The sequence below is a fragment of the Clarias gariepinus genome, chromosome 21 (genome assembly GCF_024256425.1).
Source record: "Clarias gariepinus isolate MV-2021 ecotype Netherlands chromosome 21, CGAR_prim_01v2, whole genome shotgun sequence".
Taxonomy (NCBI): Eukaryota; Metazoa; Chordata; class Actinopteri; order Siluriformes; family Clariidae; genus Clarias; species Clarias gariepinus.
In genome coordinates, this window is record NC_071120.1 from 16,830,508 (window position 1) to 16,854,524 (window position 24,017).

Consider the following 24,017-nt stretch of genomic DNA (forward strand, 5'->3'; position numbering starts at 1 on the left):
TATTTCTATATCCTGTTAATACATTATTTACTATATTACTATTTGCTACAGTAATTATCATTATCCCAACACTGATTAATCTATAACAGTTATAAATTCTTGAACAGTTCTTGGTTTTGGACTTTTGGACTGTTGCATGTGACAGTGCACTTACAGCTCTCCCTGTACCAGTCCGTAGACATCGTGAATGCTCCAACTATAACCACCGAGCAGCACCGTGACAAGAATAATGATGACCAGAGCAGGAAGTCCCCAGCTCAGCAGGAAGTAGAGCAGATAGCGTCTCTCTGTGTGCTCGTCATTCATCACCAGGGTCTGCCAGAAGTTAACGGCCTGAGGAAAAGCAACATGAAAGATGATTTAAACATGGAAAAGTGGCCAAAGTACCTTCATTTCATTATTGAAAAAATGGAAAGTAACTTGCAACCGTAGTAATCTCAGTATAGTCTCGTTTGCAAGTCCGTCGTAAGTCCATCTCAACTTAACGGCATTTTTACGCTTGACATTTCTTTCACACTTGAATTTTGGGTAGTACCAGATCCCCAGCATCCCCAGCATGTATTAGTTTCTGCCATCAAGTTAAATTAAAATAATTCTACGGACTGTGCTAATGCAGGTGTAATTTCAGGTCAAATATACGGAAAGGAAAAAAGTTATAATTCTGTATATAATTCTTTTTATAATTTTATTTTTGTTCCTTTTATTTTCACACACACTTAAGGTCATCATGCTGGCTAATATGTCAATATGTTACAACATATAAAGGGGAACCCACTCACCCAAAAGTGCGCATAACCATACAATGCATTATTTTGGCAAAGCTTCCTCCCATTGACTAAATGTTTCAGGCAAAGTGAATCACACTTTTGTGTTGCTGATTATCAACTGTTATATTGATTACAAGAACATAGGTAACATTAGAAATTATATTTTAGTGTGCATGCAGACTGTGTACATGGTGCGGGTTCTCCCACAGTCCAAAAACATGCAGATTAGTCTAATTGGCATTTATGGTTATTCCATGTATACCCTGTAGAGGTTAAGTGTTATAGAAGATGAAAGAATGAATGAATGAATACCACAAAAAGTGAATTTTTTTCCCGGTTGAAAAATTATTGGAAATTATAAAAGATAATGTATAAGTTTTCTAGTGGCACCCACATGCCAACTGAATTTCAAACTTTATGAAAAGTTCTAACCGCACCTGAGTGTGCATCGTCATTTCTGGTGTGACATGGGCTTAAAAGAAAAGGCCACACTCATTATGTTTCTTCCCAGTCTGCTGTAAAACAGGCGTTATCTTATACCGGAAAACAAATATTGAAACTGCTGTCCAAGGTAACCAGGGTTATTAGGATAGTAACTTCGTACATTGTGACTTCAGACAATCTAAGATTATTTACAGGAAAGCAGACATTTTGATTTCAGAAGTCTAGAAAAGGAGCACGGCTAGAGTCAAGACCTGACATTATAAAAGTATAAATTATGACATAACCTGATTCATTAAAACCTTTTTTTTTTCTGCTGCACTAGCCTTTGGATGAATCTCGTTGAAAGGACAAAATTAATACTGTTTTGTTATTCAATCTCTGAATCAATCTAGAAAGCTAGATGATGCCTAATGCATTTAGCTTATATATACATGTTACATGCCTTCAGGACTCTGTGCCACCTTACTGTCAGTCACTGGCTAGACACTTACATGTGCTTCATAAACAAGGAGCTCTCAAATCAATGGCCTACATTGATTGTGTTTTAAAGGTAGAGATGGAAACTGTGCTGGCCTACAGAAAGATAAGGATAAAGGAAGGCAAACAGTTCACACATAAGGCAAATAAAAAGTAAGCACGAGAGAGAGAGAGAGGAAAGGGGGGGGGCAGAAATGTGAATGATAACTCTACTAGAAAATATAGTGATGCAGAGGGATGTGACCTAATAAGACACGACATGAATAATACAGACTAGCACAGTTAATGATTGTTTAAAAAAATAGCCTAAGGCTGCGATTAGTACTAATATTAGTTCACGGGAAGAGATGAGCTGAAGAATAGTAGGTGTGCTTGGAGTTGGCAGAGGATTTGTGAGAGGTGGCCGCAGGCACGTCTGAACAACTCTCGCAAAAATGCTGTGCAAGCAGAAACACACATAGCTCGAGTTAAGGACGAGACTGTGTGAAAACATGTGTTTGAGAAGTAGGGCAAGGAAAGAATGGGCCGCTCCTGTTCAAACGTTTAAGCATTTAAGCTGAAAGGAACTAGTCAGGGCAAAGATACTGTATAAAGTACCCAAAGTTTAGAGGTTGCTCAACATTAATATTCAATATTGAATAATATTTGATTGCTAAATTTACAAAGATACACAAAAGCTTAAATGAAAAGGACAAAAATTAGCCTCCTACCCAAATGCTAACCACTAATCCAAGTGCTACATTAATTACTCATATGTAATTACTAATTAATATTAATTACTAATATGTATTTTTTTCAATTATTTAAAAGATTATCTCCACTCCGTGTTTGCTTTTAATAATTTATGATCATTAATGTGCTCAAGTACAGTAGTAACCTTCTTTTATGGATTTCATGCAGTGAGTACTGTACAATGCATTATGCTTTGCTCTTACTGTACCTGTATAATCATCCAGCTAAACTGACTCAGGTGGAAGTAGTGGAAGAAGAGGCCTAGGGTAGCACAGCTGTCATCCGAGAACATTCGACCCCTGAATGCTGACACCAGGAAGCAAATCTGTGACAGAAAAAAATATATAGCATAGAAAAGGTGAGAAAGCAAATCGAATTTCAGCTAAATAGTGTGGACCAAGCTTTCAGAATGAATGTAAACACACACACACACACACACACACACTTTGTTTTGGGTGGGGTGGGGTGGACTGGGAACAGCTGGTGACTACATTATAAATGTTACTTACAAACGAAACCTGCAGGAATCAGGAAGCAGTGTTACTGAGACGTTAAACAAAATAACCATAACCATATTTCAGCCTGAGCTGGAAGAACATTTGTGGTTTCATTCAGCAGCACATACAGTATACAAATACAGATCCATGGATCAGTTCGGTGACACCCTTTTCACCCTGACATTTCAACAGCATAGTTTCTCATAACCCTCAGAACAGGGCTAAATGATTTATAGCTATGTGTTTTATGCATTTTTGGAAAGGGAGACCATGAGGCCAAGGCCATATTTTATCCAGTATTCTACAGGGCATCCTCCTGCATCATGGAGAGCCAGGAAAGTCATAAACAAACAAATAAGAAACTAAAATCCAGCTAGCAAAGAAAGAAAGAAAGAGAAAACAGAGAAACTATTGGGAGGAAAAGGATTTGAAATAGAATGGTTCATTTCTTTAATACTTAAGCAAATTTATCTTCACTTATTCAAGCAATGTTATGGCTTTAGTTTTAAATGAGAACAGGTTTTGATTGGGGCTAATCCATTGTAGGACATCCACTATGGACAATCTGGCAACACCAATGAACCTAATCTGCATGTGTTTGAACTATGGGAGGATAGTTCTCGGGGGAAACCCACCAAGCACAGGGAGATGATGCAAACTCCACGAACACAGACGTGAGGTGGGAATCCGACTTGCACTCAGAAGGTGCGAAGCCACAGCGTTAACCACTATAGCACAGTGCGGCTCAGAAATTTGTGTTAGTGTTAGACTGATGAGATCAACATTAGGTGCTCAAAATCATGCGGGATGTTTAACTTTCATGTTGCTGGGGGATCAGATATGAGGCTCAGGCCGTTAAATATGAAGTTCATGAAACAAGGAAAATCTTGTTCATTAACGTCAATGTGAGATGCCGCATGATGCATATACTGTAATGTGTGTGTCTTCTAATCGTAATTAATTTCCTAATATCCTGTTCACTCTACAGTATTATTCAGCTGTTTAGCTGGCTCAGACAGGGAAGTTGCCTGAACTTTTGTGTAAAGGCACAGTTTCTTCTTCTGCATGCTGAGCATCTGGAATATTGTAGAATAAATCGGATGACTCACACTTGCTCTCTAGAGACATTTAATCTGGGCTTATATGGAGGTACTTTAGCCAACATGACAGTGTACAAGAGGTATATAAGATTCTAGCTTTATTACTTGGTCTATCATAGCAATGTTAGGTCGAATGGTGCAGCACAGCGTTAATATCAGACTTTTTCGGTTTTGTGATGGACTGATGAGATCATTAAAATCATGCAAGTAGGATGTTCAACTTATATGTTTGTTGGAAAATCTTGTTCATTAACGTGAATGTGAGTTGCTGCGTGATGCATATGATGTGTGTGTGTATTCATTATTGGTAATTTAACTACTTGGTTTAAATTAGGCTACTACTGGAGTTTGTTTATACTTTGGGAAAACAGAGTAAATGAATTTGCACTTACATACGAGCAAAACTAAGACTTACTCAAGCAGGATTAAAATAACCTGTGCACATACGTGGTTAAGACAAATTATGAACTTGAGTGAGGTAAGGTTCATATTTTATGCAAACCCCAAACCACTTTGGAAAAAGAAAATTATTCCAAATACAAATAAAGAGAATGACACGGTTTTATACATTTATACTTTACACCTTTACGCTGCAGTGTAAATAATAATCGCTTAATAATACAGATTTGTGATACAGAATGTAAAGAGTACAACTCCACTCTAATTAGCGAGTATAACAGTTGTATAGTGTTACGCAATCACATTGTCACCACATTATACTAATAATACTTCACAGCTAAATAACAGCGCACACTTACTTCACACTCTGGTTTATTATATAATGCATCTGATTTGTGGTTGGGAAACATGATAACAGGAAATTACTGAAGACCTTATCAAATAAAAATACAAGCCTGAATTACGTTAATATCATGTCAACAATCTGGTCCTTTCTTGACATTATAATACCTTTTTTTTTTTCTTAATACAGAGTAGTATGATACGCCTGAACAGTCAGCAGGGCTGGAAAAGGACAAAGCTGCAGTCTAAAACGAAACTAAGTTATAATGTCATCCTATCATTGCAAAGTTACGCAAACATTTTCAGTTGATTACTGCAATGAGCTCTGAAAAGGTTTAAAAAAAAACCCTGCATAAACTGGAAATGCTGTCCTGGGTTTGCCAACTTCTCGTTTGTATTACTGACAGGGGTGAGTAACACAGTTGCATGTGGTAGGCTCGAAGGCGGGAAACCAAGGCAGAAAGTCCCAAGGACCAAATACTGATCAGCTCATACAGTATGCTTAGGTGTGTGATTATGGTTAAGTGACTCGTGTTGGAATAAATAGTATTGAGGTCAAAGGCTCACTTTGACTCAGTCATCAGAGTGCTGCTACATATACAGTATATGGATACACCAGCAAGGGCCCACGTGCTAACTGGTCCCCAGGTACTGCGTATGACTTTACAGTTTGTGTGTCACATTGAGGTTTTGCAGCCTATATTTTAATTCGCATGGGATATGGAGGTTGAGGTGGTAAGGATCCGCGATGTTGTCACTGAATATAAATAGAGTTTTAAGCAAGAAAACCATGAGTCTTTCTTTTGACTTTTCACTACTACACTTTAAAAGACAACATCCCCCATTTGTACAAGGTTATTCTGCAATTAAATAAATAATAAAAAAAAAAAACACTTTAGGTGACTATTTCCATTGTGTAGCTGGATGAGATTTAATTAAAATAGCTAACTAATATAAACTCTAATTACGGTGACCACAAAACCGAAGTGAATATTCCATGTAGTCATTTGCAAAATTCTTCTTATTTAAAAATTCTATTCTTATACTGTAGCAAAAAAGATGAGAAGAACATGAGCGTCATGTATTACTTACACAGCCTATAAAGACAATTTCTGTGATACAGAAAACATGTTTGTGCCAACCCTGTTCCCCAGGGAGCTAAAATAGAGGAGTGAAGCTCAGTCCCTCCTTCTGCTTGATATGGACTGTTTTCCCAGGCTTGCTAAATTGATTACATCAGTAACATTAGATTCAGCTTTGTGGGGAAGCTCCTCATTCACCTAATGACCTTTCTGGCTCATTCTCCAGCCAAGGATTGATCCAAACACTCCATGTAATGAACAGGATAACAGGGGAAAAAAACAGATGCAAGAAAGTGGAGATGGAAGTATGAAGTAGCTTAAACTACTTTGCGTGCAATCCCTGAACAGAGGAACTTCTGGAAAGTCAGAACTCTGCTGATGGACCCTAACCGGTTTAAACTCTAGTGTATACTGTAAGTGCTAACAGAGCTTTACCATAATTCATTAAGCTTCCCCCAGACCTTCCTACACTGATGACATACTACACGATGATGATGTGAGCCTGACACTGGGAGAGTATAAGGCTTCTATGACATAGTGTCTTATTTGTGTCTAGTGTCTAATTTGGCATGATTAGTCAGTTTTCTAGCCAGCCTAGGTAGCCAATGAATTTTCATACAAACTATATCTATTGAAAAGTGGAAATTCTTCAGAATGTGATATCAGCATTTCAAACACTGCATTTCTTTGTAAATAGCATGTACGTAATTAGTAAGTGAATTTAAATTGTAATATTATTTCTATTTTCTATTCAAATCAAAATGCTTTTTCCCCTCTATGGCATTACCCTCTCTAACACTTTTCCTTCATTCTTTTTATGTCATGGTCTGTAGCTACAATGATGTGAAAAAGTATTTGCTCCCTTTCTGATTTGTTGTTGTTTTTTATATCTTTAAATTTCTCACACTAGTTCTATTTAAGTGATTTCTTGATTCAGTACGTCTGGAAGTACCCACGCCTGAGTGTGGGAAGTAAAGTTTAACTTAGCTTTCCAAAGTTTAACTTAACTTTTTTTTTTTTTTCTTTTGATATAGAGCCAGGTAGGTTTAGACATCTTTTTTCCCCCTTAATAAATAAAATCATCATTTAAAAATTGCACTTTGCCTTTACCTGTGTTACCGTTTATTGCGTAATATTAAGATTTGTTAGATGATCTGTGACAAAAATGGCAAAAAAAATTCTGGAACATTCAGGAAAGAGGCAAATACTTTTTCACATCACTTTATAATGCTACAGTAGCTGCAGATATATTCGAACGACGTTTTTTTTTTTGAAATTATCGCGTTTTGCCATCCTGTAAAGCTGCAGGTCCTGTTCTCGTTCATTTGTACACTGTACATGGACATTGAGTGACATAAAAGAAGTCAAACACCAGATATCATTTCTGGAAATGGGAGAGGAGGTGGTGTACTTAAACTCAGATAAGTATTCCACTTCATCTCTTTTAGCTCTCGCTCTTGTGTGTGAACATGCTTGTAGCAGGTAAACAAAGAACTAGCTATATCAACACGGTGGAGCAATAAATAATGCAGGACAACGTTTTATCTATATCCAAAACCTATAACGGATGATTCTGGGTGACAGCAGACCATGGATAAGAGATCAGATATCTCAGGAATTCATTGCATGGACAGGCTGATAAAGCAGATGGAGAAGGAGATATGCTTCATTCTCAATATACAGTACTACAAGCCTTCATGCAGGAATAGGAATCTGCATTCTGAGATAGATCTTTCATTCAACTCAATAAGATCTTTTTTTATTAACCTTCCAAACTAGACTGAAGAATTTGGTTGATTTTCAGAAAATAACTCAAATAGTTTTCAGTCTTCTCAAACAAAACTGAAGAGGTTTGAAGATGGCGGGATTCAGTCCCATGCTGTGCTCCTAACTGAGTCCTGCCATTAGAAAGCAGCAATATGATTAGTAGCAGGCACTGAAAGATGACTCATTCACAGTCACGATTATCACTATTATCAGTCTCCAAAAGACAAGCCAGACATACAGATAGAAGAACTGAGTAACACAGGAAACTTAATGAAAGCTGAGGAGATGCAATTAAGGTCACTGGTTTTTCTTTAATGTTGTGACATTTTTCTCTCTTTTTTTATAATTACTTCATGTTCAAACACAACAGATCGCTTTTTATGAAAGTTTTGAAAGCAAATTTTTCGTTTCAAGGCTTTCTCGTACGCATTAATCGAGCCAAGAAGCCGTCTCCTTAGATACAAGCTGAGTGATAAGGACAGAAGCCGAGCAGGCTTAAAATAGCAAAGTTCATGCATTACAGACCCTTCTCTGTGACTGACTTATAGACGACAGGGACGAGACAGGATGACTGCGCAGCTAAAAGCAAGATATCGCAGGTTTGAGCCAGATTATGGCTGACGTGAGGATATGTGTTTATCCTGCAACACTGAAACGTTAGATAAATGAGGCAGCCTTTATCACTGACACAAACTGGAATTCTTGGGAACTTTGGCACGTTTGGTTTGTGAGATTTAATTTCCATCTGTCCCATGATCCATGAAAACCATTGATGAATTCTGTATAACCTTTAACTGGTTAAATTGGTGTAACTCTCTAAATGAATCACAAAGCTGTTCAGGCACGGCTGAATTTAGAACTAGTTTACTCCTCTTGTCTTCTTTGTGTTTGCACAGACAGCACTTCAGCATGTACAGCTGTGAAAAAACTTGGGCTGCCTGCACCCTCAGGCCAGTTTCCATTCTGATCACTCAGACAGGTAAACTGCTATTACTCCTGGGCTGTCAAGATGTTTGTGCGTGACTATGTTACCTGAGAAATTTAACTATGCACAAAACAGCATACTCGTTCCAAGTCGTAGTACAAACACCACCTGAATTGTGATTCGTGATCATTTAATTCTACAACCGTCAAACCAGTTCAAGAATGATAGGGTTGCCAGGTAAAAAAGAATCCTCCTAGTGGCCAACCACAACTTCCTTAAAAGGGAAACAAAGTTATACAAAGTTCACTTTTTAATCAATAAACTGCAAATTCTAAAACTCAAAATCGGACCCGTTAATTTAACTCCAAAATCATTTCTACTACTTTAAAATGCTTTTTAAAATATACTGTAGACAAAATTGTTATATGATTCATGTTTCCCTGAACATGACGTTCCTAAAGAACTGGAATTACATACTGTATATCACATAACATTTCGTTCATTTCATCTGCATTTTCCATACCCTACTCGCCAATTTCACATATTCAGGACATGTAATCATAAGCACAGCCCTATGCATTTGCTGTTTAAAAAAAAAGTTTAGCATTAATGATAGAATTAAGGTACAATATTTAATTCTGTTTGAAAATGATGATCTTGGCAGCCTTGGAGAATAGCGAAGGTCAATTTTCTGTTGCGTTCTAAGGATTAGATTGGACCTGATAGACATGCAAAAATTTTCGAACTATGTTACAAGGCTAAACATCTTTCCTTTGTTCATTTATGAGCAAATATGGAAGCGTAGGTAGGCTAAACATGATATATTATGGTTATAAAAACATTCAGCCTAATATTGAGGGAACAGAAAGCATGTAAGACAAGAGAAGAATGTGAAAGAGAAAGAAACGAAGGGGAACTGATCGGCTCATCACTCCATATGCAGCAAATACAGTAGATGAGACTGGATTATTGTAACCAATCATAACACAGAAGGAAGGATTTGTTGGGAGGCTAACCTACTCTTTTTGGCACCTTTGCATTTGGCTGATGGCCTTTTTCAGAGCTATTTACATTTTACCTCATTATACTGTTGAGGGGCCTTGCTCTAGAGCCCAACAGTAGGAATGTGGTGGCAGAGGGACTGGAAAAACCATTCTGATTAAACTTTGAAGGCGGAATGAGATTAGTCGGATTGAAGAAATATTGTGCATGTAAACGTTGTTTTTTCTATTGAAATGAGATCCGAAGGTAAAAACATTAACATCCGTAGTTGATACAATAAATCGACAAGTAGGAATGAAAAACTCTTCATGCACCCAGTTTCAAACACACGGCACTCTTATGTAAGGAATTTAATTCTTTGATTATTTTCCAGATTCCTGTGTTGTGGTTTTTTTTTTTCCTATGAGTGAAATGCATTCATACTTTGGAAAAACATCTAGCTCTAATGGTTGCGCACTGTGCCCATCCTCCGCACACACAGCACACACACCCACTGATAATAATAGCACAATAGTCAAACTTAGTCTCTTTTCTCCATTCAGGAAGAGGAGATGTCCTGGTGGTTTCCTGTGTAGAAGACAGGCCAGCATGTGTGTTTGTCATCAAGCACTGAGGCCGCAGTGTTCAACTCAAGGCACGCTGATGGTAAAGGCACAGAGCAATCGGGGATCTTAATTCTATTTTCTTGCCTTTCGCAGAAATTGTGCCTGAGATAAAATGTGTTATGAATTTTTATATTTATATTTGACCCTGAATTATGTCTGGAGTTCTAGGCTCAACAAAGACACAGGAAATGCAAAACAACCAATGACATTTAAAAGTCTGATTTACTAGAAACTACTTGTACTGAATCTAGCAGGACAAATCTAGAAAATCCAGCTTTGGATCAAAATATATGGCGTTATACAAGACAACAAAGTGCAACACAGTGGTACAGACCACAGCTTTTTCCTAACCAACATCACACATGTACTGTATCAGTAATTCTGAGATATCTGTTTAGTACATTATCATAACAAAATGACTGGTCCACTGCTGATGCAGCTTTAATGCTAAACTAATAATAGTATCGGCCAAAACGATGACATCACTGAGAGTATAGCACACTGCCAGACTTTCTCTCCCTCACTCACTCTCTCGCTCTCTCTACCCCCTTTCCTCCTCCTCCCCTAACAGATACCGGTCTGAACTAGCTGGTTCCAGCCTCGGCAGCATCGTGGGTGTTTCCTCGGCTGCTTTTGTTCTGCGAGAGAAGCTGAGTGAGTGAGCCGCACGTAGCTCACAGACCAAGGCCTAAGGCTTTTGCATTCATCACTATTCTGTCATCTACCGATTCATGTCTCTTTCTCTCTCATTTCTTCATGTCTCTCTACTTATCCTGCCCTAGGTCAAATTACTACTCATGCAATTTCCGATGGACTTGCTATATTTCAGGTAATATAGTGACACACACTTGTGTGGATATTTGTGAGTACAGGCAACACGGTAATGAGTTCCTGAGAAAGTGGTTTTCTGCCAAAAAGCATTAAAACACATTAAAATGAGAGTTGTTAAGGTGGTTTCAGGTTAATCAGGGCATTCAAATCATGTCATTTCCTAAAAAAAAGAAGCAAGGTTAAAAGCAAAAAACAAATATTTCTGTGTCCTAGTTTGGCCTCATTTAAGGTGTCTCATCGTTATTCTAAGACCTTTATCCTATAATGAAACATTTCTGTCCCGATGGGAGTGGGCTTTTCCTGATGACTCCGCCGCTATCCACAGGCAGAGGGGCTCACTCGATGGTACGGTGAGCATAAAAAGTGATGTACTACAGTATACTTCAAATCTCTCGATTTCGACTTAACCAATTTAACAACAACCATTTTTTAACCGACAGTGACCTGGGAATCAGAGGGAATCTTCCTGATCTTTCACACGCTATACCAACACACTTTATGCTGATTTTGCAGTTTAATTTGTCTATTCTATTGGCAGCTTCTATAATATGAGAAGTTTGCCTAAGAGTGTAAGAATATCATTGATTAACAAATCATTAAATCCCAGCATTTCAAACAAAACCAAATTTGTGAAATGATTCCAGAAGAACTTTGTTTGAGCAAATGTGTAAACCTTGCCTTTGCACTCATTAGACTAAGTATGGCGTAAAAACATGGGATAATGTAAAAATTGTTTTATATATATTCATGCATATATCCTTTTTTTGCTGGTCCAGTAATTCTTGGCTAGTCGACTGACAAATCTCCTTGTTTACACTATAGTGTTCCCAGAGTAAACAGCACTCGGAAGGACGTAGCTGTACGACAAGCATTTTCTCCTGGGCGACACATACTGTACAACAATACCTGTCTATTATATAGTGAACAGGACAAAAACAAAAAACTACCATGTTATGTTTTAAAAAAAAAACAAAACACAAATCCTAAAATCTGACTTGTATTAGAAAACTCATACCGTCACCTTTGACTGTTCCAAAGTGCTGGCACTGGAGACTTCTTCTATAAATATTAAATAAACGTCTTCTAAGAGAAAGCTTCACTCAAACAAGTTACACATTAGCTCGAACAACATCCTTAACTTCCAGGTAATTTTCAGCCCGTGTGTTTTTAATAGGTTTGCCATTTAACCAGGAGAAAATGCAAAACAAAGACGATGGGACTAACCCCTGAAAAGACCAACAACAATCAAACAGGCAGTTTGCCTTCCTGAGATCCTTACTGCAGTGCTCCTAGATACCTGACCATTACATGTTTTTATCACCGACATCAAGTCAATGGCTATTTATTGTCTGAATGAGCAACGATTCAGAATGGAAATAGAGGTGACCATGAGAACACACTCATAAATCAAAATTCACAAACTTCAAAATCATGCAAAAGCATCATAAGTATTAGATTTTTTTTCCCCAGTAACCCCTATGTTTTGGTTCACATTTGATTATGCAACACATCTACCAAATTCCACGTATTAGAATACTTACTAGGGGAGATTGCATACAGGGAAGCGGAAATATTTAGCCAAATCTATAAAACATGGTCGAACATTAATTTTTGCACTAATTATCTTTATTTAAAAAAAAACCTCCAGGTTTTTAAGAACAGTAACATGAATCAGTAAAAGTTTATAACAGCTTTTGATCTCACCGCTTTGGGTACGTTTAATTAGTTTAAGATATCACTCACTTACTCATTCAATTACACATGCACACACCTGCTGTTATCTTCCATTATTCTCAGGAAGACTGCATAATTGTTCCTTATAACTTGTTTTATGCAACCTCAAACCTCAGCCAAAACCCTGCTATGTGTTGATTACTGTTTGTTACTGGGAAAATTAGTTAAAAGTTAATTAATGACTTGATGACATACATGATTCGAGGATTACTCGACTCAGAGTAAGGTATTCTGAGCAATGGGGTTCGCCCTGGGACTGATCAGTAAGAGCACGGTTTCACAAGTCATCAGTGTGGCTATAGAGCGACCCCTACAGGTGAACTCAAAAAGAAAAAGTTCCTACAGAAAATGCAGACTGCTTGTTGACTAGAAACATGACAAACAGTGTCAGGGCATCAGCTGCCTGTAGAATGGACCAAACTGCCACGTAGTCAAGAACCAGAGACAATAGATTCCCAAAATAGCCGTAGACCTTCATAAAATTAATCATGGATGCTTTCCTTTCCCATGTCTTCATACACATCCTGTACACACTTGTGCACTTCCTGTATACTCTGGCTTAATCTTTATTTCTAAATTTCTATTCAGATCTGCTTTCGGTACATCCTCCTTTTTATTCAGACGGTTATTTCATGATGCACACACTTTACACTATCCCAGGCTGAAAAAGTGGTCTCCCATTTTCATTCGTTTATTCTGTACTTTCCATAGGTTTGGATGAACCTAACTGCAGACATACCACTTTTATTGTGATGGTTAATCAGATCTAGGTGAATGTGTTACAACTTTACACTGGCAGATGTGTGGTATGCATGAATAATTCATATTCCCTCAGCTGAGTGGCGTTGGCATGAGGCCATGTGCAATCAACAGACGATGAGAGAGCTGCCCCTGAAGTGAAGCTGGACTTTTGTCCCCCTTTTCCCATCCAAAGTCCAGGCTAAGTGAATCACCCACATGTCTAGGGATTTCCAAAAATAATTCAGCCAGTGCGATCTGTCCAGAGATCTAGTGATGAGCTGCACGGACAGGTGAGTGACAAAGGGGAAGCTGTATGAGCAGCATGCATAAGTCATACTGTAAGTGGGCCTTAAAGTGATGTTTAGGTATAACTGATCAAATATGGAGCCTATGTATCTGAGTAACAAAGTCATCCAGATTGGTAAATGCAAGACTGCAGGAGATCAAGAACTTAATCAAAAACCTTCCTCACATCTGGCCTGCAGTTCTGGAGTGTGATAAGGCATTAAATGCACAATAGAGGGGCTGAATTTAGAGATCCATAGTGCAAACGTCAAAATTCAACAGGACCAAGTGCCAGGGAGAAAACAATAAGTGATCCGAATGGGAATCTTTGTTTAGCATTTGTCAGAAATTAAGTTTCAACAAGTTAAAACAAACTCTAGAATCTGAACTAAACCTTCTTTGGAGCAAAGGGAATTGTGCAAAAGGTCAGATCAGTTATTTTTTTGCTTTTTTTTTTTTTTTGCTTTTATTTGCAAACCTCTTAACACAAGTTCAAGGTTCCACATGGTACAATTTTGGGTTTGTTGCCTGTTGGTCTGCAGGCAGAGAAGGCTTCCAGACTACAGTATATACAGTACATACATACATGGCATATCTGTGTTTGGTCTGGAACAAACACTCTTTTCCTTTTTGAAAAACACAGGAAATACTGTAGGTCTGCAGGGTAAAGGTTATGATATTAGACAACACAGACACTAGACCTAATGCACAAGGCTTACAGACAGTGCAGATTTAATAGGCTACACAGGAAAATGAATACAAACTTAATCCTAAGGGGGTACCTGAAGGACTCTTAGAATGCTAAAGGACTCCAGAAGAGATGATAACTCGTGAAGAGACGAGCTGAAGAATGCTTTGTGAAACCATTCTGGAACTGGATTTACATGGTGTCACCTGTCTATGAGTTGTGTCTAATGACTCAGCCAGATCTCTGGCAAAGAACCATAAAATATTAAAGGGATTACAAGTCCCCATTCTGATTATACCAAAGAAGCTACAGCGAAGCACTTGCCAAGTTACAATGCTCCATGATGTTTCCAAGTGACAGATTCATATAAGGATAACGTGGACGTTTTACAGTGGGGAAAAGCATAAAGAGATGCACATACTGTACTAGATGATGTGTTGTTGTGTTATGCATTTACACAATTGCTGTTACGCAACAATTAGCTCAATCCTACTAGGATAACCTTAAAAGCTCAGCACCTTGTGTCAGTTATGTACAGCGCTCTATCAGTATATCCTGCGCTCTTCCTCCACACAAGATGATATCAGGAAGAGCTCTGCCAGGTTTACGTCAGGCCCTGAGCTCAGCTAGGAGACACAAGGTGGTAACTTTAGCTCTCCTTTGCCGGCCCTATACCCCCATTAGGGAATATCATGTTAGTACTGCATTGGGGTTAGTAATTAGCTTGGAGTTGGCCATGATCTGGAGCAACAAGGTTTTGACCTGAGCAGTATGCATCCAATTTCCACCAACACGAGGGGAAAAAAAGGGGCGGGGCTCTGACCAGTTTAAACCAGTCATGGCTAAATGAGCAGAATGATTTAGGGCAAATGAACAAGCATGGGTCCTGTTACATGTTTGATTTGGCAACCCATTGCGTTTGTTTCCTAATCTGATTGAGTCGTGGGACCGACGTGCTGTTTGGATTCACTTGGCCGTTTTTGTGTGAGTGTGGGAGTGTAGTGACACACATACCCACGCTCACACTCAGAAAAAGCACAGGAAGAGAAAGGCTGGGATATGGATCTTTCCTTCTCTTGGCTTTCTCATACATCCTCCCTCCTGCTCTCTCTCTCTCTCTCTCTCTCCCTTTCCAACCTTGACGTCATCTGGGGCTGGTTCATTACGGTAAACGAGTGGTTAGAAGAAACCCGCTCATGTGCGTCACGCAGAATTCGGCCATTCCAGACTGCCTCTCATGGCTGAACATGTTGACACTGACGGCACTTTTACTGGTTATAAACAAAAGTGTTTATTCCGTGACTACAATACTTTCACATACCTTTGCGACACAAGCTCTTAGACAAGGGTAGTGTTTATTCTGCTCATACTGTATCTTTGACATGGTTTGAAAAATACATGCAAAAATACATGCAATTTCATTAAGTAAGCAAAAACATGTTATTCCTGTAGATAAAAGCGTTGATACTGTACAGTATGGTTTAGAATCAAGTCTAGAGCATGACAGGGTGTGTCCTTGGTCTTATGACACCTTAGCAATTTTTTTTTTCTATTTCTAAGAGAGAAAACAGTCAAGAAATGGTACTATTGACTACATCAGTGTCAAAACATCTGGAAATAATCCGCAACATAACGTGTTTTTGATCCAAGCAATCGATGGTCTACAATGGCCATGCTGGAAAAATCATAACTCTCATGATAACATGACAAGCAAAGAGGAAGCTGGATTACAGAAAACGGATGTGGTAAAGTCGCTGTGAACGCCAGGCTAATTTACAATCCTGCACATAGATAAACTCACTGACACTGTCGAGCGTGAAGCATTCTGTACTAATATACAACCACAGTCGAGTATGTCTAACCCGCATGTCTCAGAACTCATGACCTTCTCTCAATATACTGTAGTACATATTTTTCGGAGAAAAAAAAAAAAGCCTTTGTTGCCTGGAGTAAAAAATTTACCTGCATAGCCTTGAGAGTAATGTGTTGTGTCTAAACAGAAGACAAAAGACGACAGAGAAAAATAGCCCATGCAAGAAGAAATGTAAGATAGCAAACAAGTAAATAAAAAAAATTTAAAATGTATTATTTATTGTTAGCGTTTATTTTTGTTAGCGTCATGTATTTACAGTAATGCATGACATAAACATATTGCAAAATGAGTGGCAATCTGGAGTAAAAATACGCCTTAAGCAGTACTGCATATCGCATATTAGATTTGGGTATGTAAGCTGTAGGTTTTGCACAAACACAATAATTACTTAAACTTTATTGTACTTGCATGAAATAAAGACTTTATGCAAATATACGCAACGTAAAAAGCGTAAAAATAATCCAGCTAAATAATAAAAAATAACAAGTACACACACTGCTAACCAAACTACACTTTACTTTGAAAGACATTATTTAAATATTAAGCAATATGTAATTGTTTAATATTTGACCTAAAATGTGTATTTCTTTATGTCATAGATTGATATATAGAGTGCTTTATTAATTATTATAGGAAATTGTACTGTATATAATTTCATGTCATATTCATAATGTACTGATTTGATTATTACATATCCACTTATACATTTTCAATTTTTAACTTGCACAAATGATACCCCTGACATATTATTTTAAAAAAGCTATCCTGTACATTCCTGTACATGGGTGGTAAATTAATTAAAAACCCAGTGGGTCTGTTTGCCCGTGGGGAATGTTGATGTCATGTTTTGGGTCCTTTTATACAGAACCGTCACTGTAAATAAAGGTTTAAATCATCTTTATTGTATAATGAAATATTTCCTGATAGAGATCATCTTCAGAATGACAACCTCTCCAGTTGTAGGACACGAAATGTCATGGAATGGTTCAGTATGAAAATGAAGTAAACCAGATATGACCTTCACAGTCATCAAAGTTGAATGCCTTATGGGCGACACTGCACTCAAACCACCGATGGCTTATGGTTGCATAACACTCATAATTGTTTTAAAACACTCATCGTTGTTTTTAATTACTTTAATTACTCATTATTTATGCATTTTACTGAGTGTTATTATATTATCATGTGCGGTTTTTATTCTAACGTTTCTGTGTTTGAACATCCAACATCAAACGTGTTTGTCAGACATTACCTGCAATTACTACATTTATTATTAATTTATCTATAAATTAGTGTGTAGTTTGCATCCCGCTAGTCTATTTAGAGTTAATGCCTGGGTGGAATGTAATGCCTGGGAAGGAACTTGAGGATGGATGAACATGCAGCAGGCTTTTGAATGAGTCTTAAAGGTTATCTGCTCATTAAAGTGAGAAAGTCTTGTTACATGTAGCTTTCTAGACATTTATGGTTTAGATGGTAACGTCCCATAATTACCCATAAGCACTGGTTTTACTGTATACACACATGTTGTACGGTACATACGCGATTTAAGATATCTTTATGTAAATATTTGACTTTGTGCACTTGCAAGTCATTGCAGTGTTTATAAGACTCTTGGAAACTGTATACAGAATTCTGTCACATAGAAATGAAGAGGTCTACGTTGTGAACCTAACACAATCCTGGACCTGAAATCTCAGAGGAGCTTAGGACCCGGGCTTTTTAGATTAGGGCTTAGATTGCAATTTGAATAAGCACGGCACGGCACCTGTTTATGCTTCTAACACTTAACATGTTTAAGTCTCTCTGTGTTCATGTGGCTCTATACTGTACCTTGCACTGTGCCTGAGGGAAGCCTGCATACGTCTGAAGCTAAAGACCTTTTTATTGCCCAGGCTTGCTAGCTAATTGCCCTGGTTAAATGTGTTATTGCCGCTCATATGAAGAGCCCTAGCAGTGATGACAAACAAAGCCAGGTGAGCTTCGCTGGGTAACTTTCCACTCCCTACAGTCTTTAGTTGTGAGAGGAACAACAGAAGGAGAGACAGGTGGCTTGACCTCTCCAGCTGATATTGATCTTATTTATTTATCGCTTTTTTTTCTGCCCCAGTTTATCAGCTCTATACCTGATTTATTGTACATCGATACTCAGCCAGCACCCAAACTGCATACTTATGATCGAGTGTGCGTGCTACTGTCCTTCTCCTCCGAAATGCAAATATGAATGGAATCAATGCAATGAGTTAGCAGCTGACAAAAAGGCATGCATGAAGCTTTGGGGTTGAATCTGAGGTCAGTGGATAACAGTAACAGATAAATCTGAATGCTGATGAACTTTAATCGCAAACACGGCAAACCTGGAAAAAAGATGCTCAAACCTAAGCAACAGGGTCAACAGTGTCATTGCACCAAATCATACAACAGTCTGGGAGAAAAAATGTCCAGCATTTTCCTATAACTGTGCCCTTATTATAAAGATCACAGGAAGAATTTCGTCATGCATAAAAGTCTTAAAGATCCTCAAGCGTAAACTATGAGTAGATTTTTTTTCCTGGCCCTAATATTCTACTTGCAAAAGGTTAATTTAATTTAAATATTTTTTAAAGCAAAGCATAATCAGAAAGTAGGGAAGAATATAATTCTTACCCGCAGAAGTGACACATCGGCATACTGTAGATTGTTTTGGTGCATGGCAACGTTAGTAAAGTACACATAATGTACCCACATACTGTATACAGTACCCGGCCAAAAAAATAATGTACTTATATACTAAGTATCATATACACTATAATATTTTACTGGATATTTCATTTCTTTTGCTTTGATTATGACTCTGGCTTTTTTTTTTTTTTGATAAGCTTATAAAATGAGATCGATTTCTGTCTGTAGATACTGTCTCCAGCACATCCCAAACATTCTTAATGAGGTTAAGCTCTGGACTCTGGGCTCATTGCCTCACGGCCCATTCTTTATGCTCTCTAGCAAATTGAAGCTTTTTACTGATAAGTGGTTTTGTTGAGGCTACACAGCTGTTTAGTCCTAATCCTTGTTCTCTTTGCATTGTGCATGTGAAAATGCTCTTACTACTGTATTACTATTAAACATACAGTAGCCGTGAGTTCTACTGTTGTTTTTTATGATTTGAATTGGCTTAATGGTTAGCACTGTCACCTTGTACCACCAGGGTCCGGGTTCGAGTCCCGCCTCGGTGTACATGGAGTTTGTACTTTCTCCTTGTTCTTAATGGGTTTCCTCAGAGTACTCCGGATTCCTCCCACAGTCCAAAAACATGTAGATTAGGCTAACTGGCGTTCCCAAACTGCCTGTAGTGGGTAACCTTATCCAGAGTGTACCCTGCCTCGTGCCCTAAGTTTCCTAGGACAGGCTCGGGGCCCTCTGTGACCCTGTATTGGCGGTTTAAACGGTGAGTGAGGGGATTCACTGTGTTTAAGACACTTATTATGAACACTGTATTAGTGTTTAAGCAGTCTCCCATCAAGCTCATTCAGAATGTTTCATATATAAATATGACCTAACCATATGATCAAACAGCACATTACATAAGTTACACAGACAAACTTGAACCTTTGGTTTGCTTGCCTGTGCACGAACTAATCATACAATCATACCATGACAAAGCTAACAAAAAACACAACTGAGTAGCCAAATACTGCATGATTGTTGATTTACAGAAAAACCAATAAAATGCAGGACTATATATAGACAAAACCTTTGTAGCCAATGTACATCAGCGCAAAGTGCAAAGCCGAAACACCAGAATTTTTTTTCCTTCACTGTAAACAGGATTTCAAGTTAAACTGAAGAAGACCCGACCTACAAAGCTGGTCACATTTCCTTGGATGCACTTTTATAAATGCTTAAAATGCCCCACATGCTCTAATGATATGCTGCTAAGTTTTTGATTTAGCAATCATTTAAAAGCTTTATAACCAATGCAATATTTATGTATAAATACAATTCTTTAAAAGATGTGACCCACTATTGAAAGTTTATAAATGCTAACAAAAAAATCATTTTCAGTTTACACAACTACAGTATAAGCCCCATTATACAGTAGATATTTATAAATCCAAGCTTCATAATCAAACTGTAACCATGCATCCTTCTCGAACTAGAAAGCATTGAAACAATCAGCACAAGCAGTCAAGATGGACAAGTTTGAGTTGCGTCGCTGTAAGAGCCACAGCCGCTCGAAACGGCCAGCATGGAATTTTCCGTCCGGAGGGGTTCGTGACAAGAGAGAAAAAAGCTAACACTTAATGAATGACAGAATGCATAAAGGTTTTTGAGACCTCCTAAGGCTGTGAGCATCTTCATGTTATTCGGCTTTACAATATTAATTCGGGACCAGTGGAAAATTCCCACTCTGGTTAAGGTCACCTGTTCGCAAGCTTTAGACCACTAGCCACTTGCCCCCTCCTCCTTTTCCTCAGGTTTTATGGGGAAGGGAGACTGGAGATAGCTAGGTTGTCACCCTGGTAGCCCATACGGTCTTGTTTAGATGTGTTCGTCCAAGCTGTTATCATGTAATTCCTAGAAATATCTTTCTATGAACGTGCATTAGAGATATGGAGAAAAGCGGTACGTGAAGGATCACCTGGTCTTCATGGCTGCGCAAAGCAGACGGCATGGTCTGCGCTGTATTCTTTTAGCTTTCGGAATAATCTGGTTTAATTTAGCCATCAAATAATGGACAGGATTAAAGTGTACAGTAGTCAGCTGTTGAGTGAAAATGTTTGGGCGTGAATGTCACGTTATATTTCAGCCGTTTGAGGAATAACTATGTAGAATGTTCGAAACAAAGAACATGAACCAGTGCATAAGAAAGCAGCAGATATTTAATATACTGTATTGTTATATGCTTTTTTCTTTAAAAAGCTTTTTTTTTATTAATTTGCTCACCACAGATGTAAAGAGGCATTACATACTGAAAGTTACTAAATCCTTCCTGTAAGATCGAACCACTCTGCTCATTCTCCATGTCATGACCATGACGTCTAGTCATGACATCACATTTTGACTGACCTGTGTAGGACCGCCATAGTGGTTCCCAATTATTTGAGTATATATTTCATTTATAGATTTCACTACGTTACTTGCCAGGTACTTATGTGGGAGTTTAACTTATAATTGTTAAGCCTGTCTCTCTATTTGTTCATCTCAATCTGTGTAATATGTTTTGTTAGGCATTTTTTGATTTCATTGGTCTGTTAATTGAATGTGATTTAGGATTTTGTGTAACGACGCAGGTCTCATGAGAGGCAGAACCGTGCAAAAATATTCTGCACTGTCCTAAACAGGCAGAGGCGCGGCCTGGGCTCTTATTAATATTATCCCATCCCGTGGTGCGGCTCTCTAATCCGCACCACGTAACACTATGAGCTGTTTGTTCTTATTTACTATAAATAGAATGATTCAGGTAATAATGTGGGTAGTGAATAACTATCCACTGATACAGTATGCAGTACAAAATGTCTACAAAAATGTGTGCTGAGAAATTGAAATTTCTTCTTTTTAAGGCTACTTTGTCATGTCTGAGCTAAAAGGAGCTCTGAAACACAGCAACTTTTGCACAATTTTGGGTGAAAGTGGGTTTAAAAATGCCTCCGTGTCAGCAGATTTCTCTGTCGCATCACCCACACTAGTGTAGGCGAGGTCATTTTTGACCATCAGAATAGCAACTGGGCAAAAATAGGGGGGAAAACAGTCTTTAAGTTTATGCTTTCTCCTACAAAAATAGCCACTGTTACAGATGAAGTTAAAGAAAAGACTTTTTCGTGTCCTACCTGTGTCCCTAAGCAGGCCACCATCATGTGCGTGAGTAATTTGGCTGCAAACATGGGGAATCTGGAGCACAGCACATGAGAAATGATAGCCAAGGCGAAACCTGTGAAATAAGAGACAACACATTTCAAACCGAGCAGATTTCTACATTTTTGTTTAAGGTTAATGAAACACTTTTTTTTAATTATTTTTAAGTGTGACTAACCTGAGATGCAGATGAAGCCCGCGGTGTAGAAAGCCTCATTGTATGTAGACAGAGCAGCAACTTCAGCAGATGCTGTGTAGATGGACAGATGTGAGCACGCACACTCTACAAAGTTTTCGCTGTCATCTAGCACTCGGCAGAACTGACCATCAGACAGCCAGCTGAAAAGGAGAAGTAAAAAAAATGAAAGTTGCGCAGATTCACAGTTTTGAATGACCAAATAATGTTTTTTTTTTTTCTGTCATATGAATCGAAATACCTGAGAGATTGGACTTGTGTGGACATTAGGCTACAAGAAAAATTGTATTTTCATAAAACTTCATAAAAATATCCTTAGTAGTGCGGCACCATGGCTTTAGTTTCGCCTTGTACCTCCGGGGTCCGGGGTCCGGGTTCGAGTTTTTGGTGCATACTGTACATCCATTTCCTCCCACAGTCCAAAGACATGCAGGTTAAGCTCATTGGCATTCTCAAACTGCCCGTAGTGTGTGATTGAGTATTTGTAAGTGTGTGAGCCCTGCAATGGATTGGCACCCTGTCCAGAGTGTACCCGCCTTGTGCCCTAAGTCTCCTTAAGGGATAGGCTCCAGAACCTCCCCCAAGCCCTGTATACAGGATAAAACTGTATAGACGATGAGATGAAATCCTTAGTATTGTACACTGTAGGCTAGTAGTCTGTAAAAAAGTCCAAATACATCATTTAAATTAATCTAATAATCTATTTAATAGAAATATAACACATTTTAATAGTATGTGTTATAATAGTATATGGTACGTTGTATATAACATATAAAATAGTACATGGTATGCAGTTTTGTTTCAATAAACCCTCTGGGTTGCTGATCAGTGTGTTGAGGATTAAACCACTGCCAGCTCGCTGTTGGGCCCAGTATATATACCAGTCACTAAAATGCAGTGCATCCTCAGTACCAATCCCAACCCTGGAGAAATTGGTGGGTTGTGGCAGTTAGGGCATCTGGTGTTCAACCTGTGCCAATAACTTGCGGATCAAATGATCCAATGTGGTGACCCCGAGAAAAGGGAAAAAGCCCACGTGTACGTCACTAGAGGTCCTCACAAGGATACAAAAAAAATGTGTGCATGCATGTGTGTTTGTGTGTGTGCTGTGGGTCTAGAGATACTGTAGGAAATCACCTCTCTGCTGCCTGGTTCCACAGAAGGCACAGAGACTGCCGGGGTTTCACCCTGCGGTCTGGTGTGTGTATGCGGTACACCACCTCTTTACCATCTGCTAAAGGTCTGGAACTCTGGCCTTGCAGACTAACAGAGAATACCTGTGCATGCACACACACACACACACACACACACACACACACACACACACACACACACACATACAAAAAGAATGTTCACACCATTCATAAATAATGAGCTAAGTTTATATCTAGGGCAGAATAACAGGAATATACAAACAGTGTCTTCTGGGAAACTCTACTGTTGACAATCTGGAATTGTCCTCTTAATATACAACATGTGTAAATTACAGTTATGCCATGTGGAGAGAAAGGAAGGGAAGGGCCATGACCTGGGAGGACTGCATGCTTACAGACTGACTGGACAACACTGCCACCATCTGGACATAAATTGCTAAAGCTAATTAAATGGGCCTCCTCACTATACTGTAAGACGTTTATGATTTATCTCTGCTCTTTTTCATTGGCCAGGTTTCTTATACAAACGATATGTACTGTATCA

General features: G+C 38.5%; 1 protein-coding gene across 1 annotated transcript in view; it reads right to left on the reverse strand.

Moving 5' to 3' along the window:
- Positions 1-24,017, reverse strand: part of adgrv1 (adhesion G protein-coupled receptor V1) — a 116,074-nt gene that overhangs the window by 25,633 nt on the left and 66,424 nt on the right. Inside the window, exons 80-84 of the mRNA XM_053481342.1 lie at positions 23,457-23,596; positions 22,302-22,462; positions 22,099-22,199; positions 2,629-2,745; positions 155-333 (exon numbers count right to left, since the gene is read on the reverse strand). Coding sequence (XP_053337317.1) covers positions 155-333; positions 2,629-2,745; positions 22,099-22,199; positions 22,302-22,462; positions 23,457-23,596 — 698 coding nt within the window. The remainder of the gene's footprint in view (positions 1-154; positions 334-2,628; positions 2,746-22,098; positions 22,200-22,301; positions 22,463-23,456; positions 23,597-24,017) is intronic.